This window comes from Belonocnema kinseyi, chromosome 7 (assembly GCF_010883055.1).
Source record: "Belonocnema kinseyi isolate 2016_QV_RU_SX_M_011 chromosome 7, B_treatae_v1, whole genome shotgun sequence".
Classification (NCBI taxonomy): domain Eukaryota; kingdom Metazoa; phylum Arthropoda; class Insecta; order Hymenoptera; family Cynipidae; genus Belonocnema; species Belonocnema kinseyi.
In genome coordinates, this window is record NC_046663.1 from 102,259,165 (window position 1) to 102,269,924 (window position 10,760).

The 10,760-nt window shown below is 31.3% G+C and overlaps 2 protein-coding genes across 2 annotated transcripts; both read right to left on the reverse strand.

Annotated features, from left to right (window-relative positions):
- Positions 1-1,782: 1,782 nt before the first annotated feature.
- LOC117176957 (protein Red-like) lies at positions 1,783-4,948 on the reverse strand. Its single transcript, XM_033367375.1, has 2 exons — positions 4,789-4,948; positions 1,783-2,349 (listed from the first exon to the last, which is right to left on the reverse strand). Exon 2 carries the CDS (start codon positions 2,336-2,338, stop codon positions 1,838-1,840), a length of 501 nt encoding a protein of 166 aa, XP_033223266.1. The 5' UTR covers positions 2,339-2,349; positions 4,789-4,948; the 3' UTR covers positions 1,783-1,837.
- A 2,661-nt stretch (positions 4,949-7,609) lies between these two features.
- LOC117176956 (N(4)-(Beta-N-acetylglucosaminyl)-L-asparaginase-like) lies at positions 7,610-10,151 on the reverse strand. Its single transcript, XM_033367374.1, has 6 exons — positions 9,923-10,151; positions 9,473-9,627; positions 8,934-9,090; positions 8,625-8,850; positions 8,253-8,554; positions 7,610-8,016 (listed from the first exon to the last, which is right to left on the reverse strand). The coding sequence occupies exons 1-6, from the start codon at positions 9,934-9,936 to the stop codon at positions 7,758-7,760; spliced, it is 1,113 nt and encodes a 370-aa protein (XP_033223265.1). The 5' UTR covers positions 9,937-10,151; the 3' UTR covers positions 7,610-7,757.
- Positions 10,152-10,760: the final 609 nt, after the last annotated feature.

A 10,760-nucleotide genomic window follows, 5' to 3' on the forward strand; every position in this document is an offset into this window, starting at 1 on the left:
TGAAAAATCATTAAAATTAGTTTCTTTTACGTAATGTCTTTTTTAGGAGCCCTTTCCAAGTTAAAATTTGAATTATAACTGTTTAAAGTCGTGTCAAAAAACATGGGATCTTATGGAGAGGCCTTTCGAGGGCTCCAAAAATGCTTAATTTTGGCTTTAAAACACCTTGAATATTGTCAGGAAAACTTTTTTTCAGACTAAAAATATAATGCAAAATTTAAATTACTGCTCATTTATACTGGCTTCCAGGGTATTTGAGCTTAATTTTAGCAAAATATAGCCTAGAATCAAAAATGTAGCTAGAATCGAGTCAAATCAACATTTAAATTTACATTTTATTATTATTTAGAAAACATTTTATTAATTATGATCAGCATACAAATTTGTTACCTAATTTAGTAATTGATATGCCAGCCAAATTTTGTATTTAATTACAAATTTCAGAAAAAAAATAATGGACATAACTTTGACTAGCTTTCTCAGTAGCCGGACAAGATTTAACAAAAATAAATTTAAAGTATGTTAAGGGATGCAATTTTAATTGGTAAGAAAGAAGACATTAATCCACTAAAAAAGACTTCTGTTTAATAAACCATTTAATGGCACTGACTAACCTCACGGACTTTTCTGTAAAATTAGCCTTAAGATATAAAAATTAAGTTTAAAATAAATACTTAGAATTTGTGTAAACGCTAATATTTGAAATAAATAAAAATAATAAAAATTTAAAAACATGTAAGATTTCCCAATAATTTTAAAAAGTTTTAAAGATTTTAAAGGACTTCACAAAGATTCGAAAGGTTTCAGGAAAGATTGTACATAATTTAGAAATATTTAGGAAAAATTCTCCAAACAGGGGATTTTTAGGTTGCGAAAATAAAAAAGACGACACTGTCCGACTTTTGTCAAATTTCTTTTTTTTCTTCCAATTATTTTGGTTGATTTTTATATAAATTTTTCTTAGCTTAAGAATCCGTTAAAAAACTCTATCAAGTATAGTTTCTATATTTAAAGCAAGATAAACAGAAAAAAACGCTTTTTGACACTGTTTGCTTTAAGATTTGATTTTTTATACGCTTCCGAAAATTGCGAAAAAAGAATTTTTACATGCTAGAGCATTTTTCTTAGCGGATTTTTATTGTACAGGACAAATCCTTTAAGAATTGCCCAGATTGATTTTAAGACGAACAATTATGTCGGACAGTTTAATTGTTAAATTTAAACTTAAAGATCTTTAAAATGAAAGATTTTAAAATAAAAACATATTTATTGTTGAACGAATTTTTTCCAGTTAAGCAGAAAGAATATGACAAATTTGAATAAAATCTGAACTGAAAATTTCAAATTAAAAAAGCTTTCACTTGAAAATGATAGGTGTTAACAGCTGACATATTTTTAAATGGAAACATAAAAAATAAGGCGAATTGAAAGAGAAACAAAATATGTGTGCGATCTTTTAAATGTAAAACAGAACAGAATTTCAATTTTACAGAGTAAAGATATTTAACTAAAATTTTTCTATAAAATACAAATTTTCGGTTTAAAACATACAATTAACAATAAGATGATCTGTTCATGAACCTTTAAAGTAATCCAGGAATTTCGAATCTTTTTTATTCACAAAATACATTCAATATATATCTCTAAATAATTAAATTTAATGGCAAACTTTTAATGATACCTCAAAATTGTGTTTTTAAAACTGACGTGAATTTTTTAACTTAAAAATAATTATTAACGAATGATTTAATGAAGTTTTTATTTATCGAAAATGTTGCCCATTAAAAGTAAAAACTGAAATCAAGTTCAGTGGCCACCCTTAAAAGTCATATGTTACTTATTTGCTATTTACCTTTTGCAAAAGGGCAAAATCCAACCCTTTTACCAAGTGAGTGTGCTCCATGTCTCCTCCTAAGAATTTAGAATTTTCTATCCATTGCCTTCTGAGCTCAGCAGCATCCATGCCGGATTTTAAATCAGGAGCAACGGCTCGATAAGCACTCGCGCTGTTTATAGTTTCTTCTGTTTGATAATCTTGACTGGTTCCTGACCTACGTTCTTTCGCCCTGTCTCTGTATTTTTCAGCTAACTCTGCCATTTTATCTTCTTCTTGTTTTTTCAACTTGGCGTAAAAGCTTTTCTTTTTCCGCCGAAGTTCGGCCCGATTATTGCCACCGATGATAGGTGTTTGTGCAGTTTTTGCGCTCGCATCGCGAAGAGTTCCAGGAACTGTTGAAGGTGTAGAGGATGGAGCAGATGCTCTCGGAGTCATCAAGAGCTTTCGAAAATCATCGTTGGTCATGCGGGCCGACGCGCTAATATCTTCGTCTTCCGGCATTTTGGAAATTTCTAGAAGAATATTTACATAAACATTTCTAAATTTATGTTAACTTTATTAATCGTGAGAAAATTGACAACTGTCCGAAATGCATGTATTTAAAAAAAATTGAATCTATGAGATAATTAAATCGACCAGACGGAAATAAGACAATGCGTATCTTACAGATTTGCCAAAGTTATGAGTATTTGATTTTTTAAACTGAGACCGTGGATTATCAAAAATATTCACAAATTATGTTAAGGGTGTGATTTTTTAAATCTAATATATCTTTTCCTTTCTGATTCTGCTCGAATTTCTCTTCCTCTCTCGAAATTTATTGGAAAAGTCCAAAAGAATTCAAAATTAACCAAATTCGCGTTTTCTGCTAAAACGAAACAAGGTACGAATAAAATCAAAGGAAGCAAACTGTTTATCCGACCAAGTTCTACAAAAATGTCCCTTGACACTTTTTCCTACGTCATATAAAACAAAGAAGAAAATACTTTAACAGATTCAACAACTTTTACATCAAACTTTTCTTTTCTTTGAATTCGGTATTTTAAAAATAATTTATACTCCACTTTTTCTAGCTTACCTAATTTTTAACCCACGTAAACGTTATTAAAACTTTTAAATTAAGTTATTTTTGGGTTTTCATCATACCTTCAAATTGTATTGTTGAGAAAAAAAACTTAGAAGATTTTATATCTATTTTCGCAAACTTCTTTACAGAAGTAATTTGATTCCTTTGCCTTTTTTTCGTATTTTATGTCGTAAGTAGCGAAGCAAGTCACGAAACGAAAGGTCAAAAGAAAAGGTGCGATCATTCTTTTTGAAACGTTACAGTCACAGTTTTGAAGCCTCATTAGTTAAAAAAAATTGATCAGGTCTGCAAAAAAAATGCAAAGAATATAGAAAAAATATATAAACAAAATAAATCATAATAGATGAAAATAGAAATGTCAAGAAAGTTTGTCTCATGAAAGAAGGCGCTCAATTTTAAATATATATTACAAGAAATATATATTGATAATTGAAAAAAGGAAGGTTAATAAGAAAAGCGAACATACCTTGTACAAATCAAAGAATAAGTCAGCAAAAGTAAAACAAAAAGCAAAAAACACGGCTTAACAAATAATGATTGAATACAAAAACAATATATTAATATAAATAAATATTAAGAAAAAAGAATAAAAATATATATCTACAAATAAGGGCAAACGCCCGACTTTCTGTTTGGACTTGTAGAAGAGTGACTGAACAACTGAACCAAAATTAAAAAAAGAAAACGAGTGTGATGAATGGGTCGATAACGTAGAATGGGCCTTTAACGAGTGAAAATTTCTTTTCCATCATTGACTAAAATTTTGTAAGAGGTTTGTAAACGTCGAAAAATCAATTATTTTCATATCTCAAATTAAGAGTATTGGTCATTTTGTTAATGAAAAAGTTTTTAATTATCAATATAGTGTTTGGTGAGGGTTTCTAAAAAACCAATTTTTGAATTTCCTTCAACTTCTATAGTAAATTTAATATTTTTTCACTGTCATCAATATTTATTCCTTATAACATGGATTTTAAATCGAGGGCCTCCTTTAATAAGACCTTCCTGCTACTTAAAATTTCAATTTTCATCTATTCTTATTTATTTTATTTATATTCTACACATTCTTTGTACGCTTTTTAAAGACCAAATAAATGTTTTTGTTACTGATAAGGGTCCCAACAGTGACTGAAACGTTTTAAAAAGAATTATCGCACCTTTTCTTTTCACCTTCAATTCCACGACTTTCTGTGCTTCGCTACTTAATACAAAAAAGATCGGGTCTAGACGTACAACATATAGTGTTGTTTCGAAAGAAATACTTAAATTTTGGTTTTTCAGATGCAAAAATTATTTCCAAGGTATGATCCTAATTTTCAAAATTCAAACTCTCATAATTTTGGACATTCTTTTGTTGACAAATCGATTAAATACGTATCGTCTAATTTCCTATGAAAAAAATAAAAAAATTCATTGTAAATTTTCTTGTCGCGAGAAGAGAATTTAATACAATTTATCAAATATATTCTTAAAAAATAAAATAAAAATACACCATTCTTATAGCTATAATTACAAACTTTAAACTCGCCAGTTTTGTTGGAAAATTACAGTATTCTTTGCATGCACTTTGTATATTCTTATAAACTCGACACGATTCATAACTGATATTTACATTTTGACATCCAAATGCAATTCTTGTAGAGTGTTACAACCTCAAAAATGAATGTAATCAATATCTACATTCATATGAAAAATGTAAAAGTTTGCATAAAATTATTGAAGCTATACATATAGAAAGGTAAAATTACAAGTTTAATTCCAAAATTGATAAAAATGTATCATTTTTGTGCATGTGTAGCTAAAAATTATTACTTCTCAGGAAAAAAAAAATTCTACATTTTAAACGGATTGAAACACAACATACCTGCTCTTAATTACACTTCAAGCAATTTGAAAGAAAAATCATCAGATCTGAAGGTATTTACTCGCAGATTTCAACAATTGTCTTTTGGTATTTTAAGTGTAAACCTTCTTTTTCCTTAATCTGGCTTGACAATTTAGCCAAATTATTGACATTAACAAGTGACACGAACTACATAAACGCATGGAGGTCAACTAGACAAGACTTTCACTCTCAAAAAGCGCTCTCTAGTTTCACGAAGCGAAGATAAAAAATTAAATTTGGCGGGAAATTTAAATTAAGGGCATGTGACAATGAAATACCTATGTTACCGACCTCACTAAGCCTTTTATTAGCCTTAAGCATGGACATAGGAAACACGGCACTAGGCATGCCATCCTAACTTGGCGAGCGGGGTTGAATTCACGCTGGGGGGGGGGGGAATTCCATGAGTGCGGAGAGCCACCATCTTACGATGTGCCATTTTTATTATGTGCACGAGCATTTTTGCCGTCAAACTGTCAATGAAAATATAAACATATGGGCGCTGCCATGTTTTTCGCGGGACATCAAAAAGTGGCGGGCCTCCCTCCTCATTGCATCACCCCCGCAATAGCATGCCTAGTCCCTTGTTTCCTATGTCCATGACCTTAAGGATATGTGATGAATGGGTCACGTGACCAGATTCCTACTGTACCGACACTTTTTTTTATTTCTTAACTTATTTTTACACGAAGCGCCATATCGAGTTGAAAATTTGGGATAATAAACAAGAAGCACTAAGAATGGTGGATCTGATCCTAAATCTGTATAATTATGAAAAAACTTTTTGCTGTAAAAATTTTTTTTGCTCTTTTCATAATTATTAAAATTAAGAACTCTTTGACCAGACCCACCTTTCTTAGTGCTTCTTATTTGTTATCCTAAAATTTTCAAATCAATGTGGCGTTTCATGTGAAAATGAGTTAGGAAATAAAAAAAATGTTGGTAACGTAGGAATCTGGTCACGTGATCCACTCGTCCCTTGGCCTTAAGCCTTAAGCTAAACATTTTTTTTTAATAAATTAAAACTAGGACCATTTTTTTGACATCTTTTCTTTGTAATCAAGAAATTTTTGAACCTAAGAACTTTTTTTATGTTTAAAATAATTCGCGAAATGTAAAAAAACGTACATAAAAGTAATTCACAGTCGGCACTTGCATTTCTCGAAGTTTGAGGCCGATGTTTTTCCTTTAAAATAAATGTTAAAAGGGTTTTAAAAATTTCAAGGTACACAAAGAAAATATGTCAAAAAATGGTCCCAGTTTTAATTCATTAAAAAATAATGTTTAGCGAAATTCCTACTCGCATGAAGTACAGAAACTTAGTTTATGTCCTTCTGATACATTTTCCAAATTTTCAGTCCGATATCTTATTTACAAAAAAATTCTGAACTAAAGAAAATTAAGTAAACTGAAAAAGTGAGGTCGTTAATATAGGTGTTTCAGTGTGTCAAATGACCTTAAGAACTTTTTTTGTAAATAAAATATCGGGCTGAAACTTTGGAAAATGTATCAGAAGACCATAAACTACATTTATGTACTTTTATTTGAGTAGGAATTTCTCTAAAAATTATTTTCAAATAAATTAAATCTGTGACCATTTTTCGACATATTTTCTTTGTAAACTTTAAATTTTTTAACCTAAGAACTTTTTTATATTTAAAATAGCTGCAAAATGTTTTTAAAAAACGCACATACGCGTAATTTACTGTCGGCTCTTGCATTTTTCCAAGTTTGAGGCCGATATTTTACATATAAAAAAAAGCTCTTAGGTTCCAAAAATATCAAGGTACAAGGAAAATATGTCAAAAAATGGTGCCAGTTTTAATTTCTATGAAAATAATCTTTAGATAAATTCCTACACAAATGTGTAGGTTTCAGTCCGATATTTTATTTACAAAAAAAGTTCAGAAGTTATTCAAAGAAAATTCAGTAAATTGAAAAAGTGAGGTTGGTAATATAGGTTCTGTAAGTGTGTCACATATTCTTAAGGGCATGTGATACTCAGAAAATTGTCGATTTTACCAGTTTTAGGTTCCCCCGGCTTTTTTTCTAGAATAATAAATATTTTGTCTTAAAAATTTGGGAAATGATAGCGAACATGCTAACGGACGTCCCTACACACTTTTTTTGTGGGTTAATTAAAAAAAGTTACAATTTAGCAAAATGTGATTAATTTGCATAGCGCTTAGGAAATAGTATCGATTTTTTCAGTGTTAGATTCCCCCGGCTTTTTTCCTATGATAAGAAATATTTTGCCTTCAAAATCTGGGAAATGATAGCGAACATGCTGACGGACGTCCCCACACACTTTTTTTGTGTTTTTTTTATCAAAAAATTTTTGATATTGCTAACGTGCGTGCATATTTCGAGGTTATGTGTGTTACAATTCACCAGAGCGTTGCTTCCAAACTACACAATATTTTTGGCCGAAAACTTTGGACTTACAAATAAACATAGTAACTAATCTCCCGGAACTAACCTTCTTGCAGGCAATCAAAAAAGTTTATTTCATAAATAATTTCCAGATTATCGGAAAGGCAGAGATGAGAAACGACGTAACCTCAAAATAATGCATATGCATAAAATTTTTATTTAGCACAATAAATTTTTTTGTTATTATATCTCTCAAAAAAAGAGTCCTGGGAAGTCCGTTATGATATTTTACAGCAACTCCGAATTCAGTTTTCAAAAATTTTCATTTGCGTAGAAAAAAAGTCGGGGAAACTGTAAGTATCACATGCCCTTAAGGTGCTACCTCTAATGGTGAAAAGGTATAAAAAAACTTTTTTAAATATATATATAATTAAACTGTACTGTATATTCAATTATTTACATTTGCAAATGGTATTACAATAAAAATAATTCAAATTGAGAAACGCGTCTCATTTTTGTATAATCTGAGTAAATCGCAATATTTATAGTGCAAAAGTATAAGAATCCGACGTCTTTCAGAAACAATCACCACCTATCTTGCATGGTTTAATGCATGTCTCACGAAAAAGAGTTGGTTCGCCCAGTTCCAAATTGACCACGTAGTGAGGAAAACCATCAGGAAGCCCGTTGCATGCCGCTCCAAATGTGCCATTCTTATCTATTGCAATTACAGCTCCCGCAAATTCTGGATAATGCTTTGCGATTCGTCGAACTGCGGTTGTTGCAGCTTCTTTTGGCGTTGCCCCTCGACGCATTTCTTCCACTGCTAGGAAACTGAGAAAAAATATTATGTCGTGTATCAAGGGCGTAAAGTTGGGAATTCCCACAAGCGTAAGTTTGTGACACGAGCCATTAGGATACGTGTCGCACTTCATATATGTGAAATGGGCACAAAGTGGAAATTTTCACTCGCTTCAGAGACATGAAATGGGATGCTTATCATGCAGGTTGAACAAAAAAATGTATATGCATACTTTTCGATAAGTACAAATAAAAAATATTTTTTTTACCTGGGCAAAAAGCGCATCATAATATCTCCAGCGCCAGTTCCTGCGGCCGCTCCAACGTCCTGATCAGCATAAGCACCAGCTCCTGCAATTGGCGAATCTCCAACTCGTCCAGGAATTTTGTATTTTGCACCATTTGTGGAAGTTCCAGCAGCTATATGGCCTTTAAGATCGATTGCAAGAACACCAATTGTGTCATGGTTTTGTTCATTCCAAACAGGTAAATTGGTTTTCTTTTCAGAATAATTTTTCCTACTCTTTGGTGCATATGGCCCACACGATTTGGAAGGATCTGGAACAACATTCTACTTCCGAAATTAGTTTCACTCTAAAGATACCTTATATTTTGTTGGATTTAAAAGACCATATACTTACTTTCCAAAAATTAGGCTGACAATTATTATTTTTCCATTTCTGCCACATCTCCTGTGAAGAATTTGTTTCTAATGACTCATTTTTGAATCCCATTTGCACTGCGAATTCTCCAGCGAGTTCTCCAGCTAGTAAAGAGTGGCCTGTATTTTCTAAAACTTTACGAGCAACGGACATGGCATTCTTTACATTTCTTAGTAAACCAACTCCACCAACGTCCATTGTAATTCTAATTTCAAAAGTAACTTCTAAAGTTAAATTTTTTTTGTAGCCGTATTATCTAGATAGAAATAAATAATTATAAATATTTACCCATCCATGATAACAGCATCCAATGTAGTTTCCCCTCTTTCATCAGGACTACCACCAAATCCTACTGTTGTTCGACATTGAAGACTTTCGCATAAGCTACAGCTTTCCTCAATAGTATCCAAAGAACTTCTTTTCTCATGGTATATCGTCTGCCATGCTACACATTTTAATACGCCAATAATACGAAATAGTTTTTTTTTTTAATTAAATTATTATTTTAAAGTACATAATCTATCATTAATATAATAATTTGTTTAATGCTCAAATATTTTCTATCTAAGCATCTCTTATCTTTATTAAATTCTGATTGAAATATTTTCTTGCACTACAAATCATAATTGGCATGAAGAAAATTATACGAAAAGCAAATAAAAATAGTATTATGGTTGTATAAAAAGATACCATTTTATAATATTAGGTTTCCTGACAAGATTATATTTTTAAAGTAAAAATAAAAAAAAATTAAATATATAGCTAATAAATTTTCAAACAGTCTTCGATATGTATGAAAAAATGCATTATTATAATAATTATATTACCTTTTTGAGATGCTTGTAAATAATCCCATGTAATTACTACCAGTGGAATATTTTTATTAGTAATTCCGAGTGCAGGTGGAAATATAAAGCACATTTGTAAAATAAATAATTTGGAAGCCAAAGTTGAAAATTCCATGTTGGAATACAATAATTCTCTGTAAAAAGGCCAAGCGTTAGTAAAGTTATTCCACTGTATTCCTTTTGTTATATGCACATCTTTAGTTTAAAGGGGGTCTGAGAATAGTAGATAATATGGCAGGAAAATTCCACATAAATACAATGTAAGATGAACTCGAGGATGAACTTTTATCATTGAATTAAAAATAAAAATATATATCTTCCACGCAAAAGCTAGTAGCTATTTAAATCAATCACGAGGTAAATAATATTTGTTTAATTGAAATCGTCTTATAATTTAATAAAATAATCATTTTCAGATTAAAAACTTACGCAATCCATGTCATGATGAACTGCTATAGTAATATTTATAATATTTGTAATGTTATTTCCATAGTTGGCTAGTCGAGGTCTGACGGGGCCTGGCGCCGCCAGAGTACTGCTTTTGAAGGCCTGGCGGTGCCAAGCCACTTTCTTGCCACATAGAAAATTTTTCTCCCCCGAAAGTGAAGTAGCCGTTGGCTGAACAGATTTTACGCTTATAAATTGTTTTAAGTGAAGTTAATGTAGATAACATATTGAATTCAATACAAAACGAAATTTCAACACAATAATTTTTACCCAAACAGTTGCAATAACAACCAATTTTTTTAACAAAAAGGTTGTGTATATAAAGCCGGTAATGGTAAGAAACATAGTCGTTACCGGTAAAAAAAATGACCGGTACCGATGATTTTTTTACAGGTTTTTTTAAAAAGCATATTTTAAGGATAGATTCTAGACTGCGGAAAGAAGATACAGTAGACTCTACGACAGTTCTCACTACGGCACTTCTCACTACGAAACTTCTCGTTTCCCGATTTCACCTTCATGTGCTTGCCCTCACTCCTTATCTCATCTCACGCACATGCATACGCTGGCTACGCCTACTGCGACGAACGCGGCTTGATGCATGAGAAAGCGTTGTCTGACACTTCTAGTCCGGGAGCTGGGTATGTTCCCGTATGCATTCAAGAGGCAAAAGGTAAAAACTAGTTAATCTTATGTATTTTGACCCGCTGAATCCAACGGTACCGGTTAATTTTACGAGAAGTGGATAGGTTTTGTTTAAAACGCAATTGTTTAAACAAATAGGAAAAAATGGTTTTTCTTTATGGGACAAATTTTTTTT

Excerpts from the sequence above, each read along its gene's own strand:
- LOC117176956 (XM_033367374.1), bottom strand. Across the intron at positions 9,091-9,472 it reads TTTACAAGCATCTCAAAAAG|CATGGCAGACGATATACCAT; the intron begins GTAATATAATTA and ends TAAAATGTGTAG. Across the intron at positions 8,017-8,252 it reads ATGATGCGCTTTTTGCCCAG|TTTCCTAGCAGTGGAAGAAA; the intron begins GTAAAAAAAATA and ends ATTTTTTCTCAG.
- LOC117176957 (XM_033367375.1), bottom strand. The coding sequence starts at position 2,338 with ATGCCGGAAGACGAAGATATTAGCGCGTCGGCCCGCATGACCAACGAT.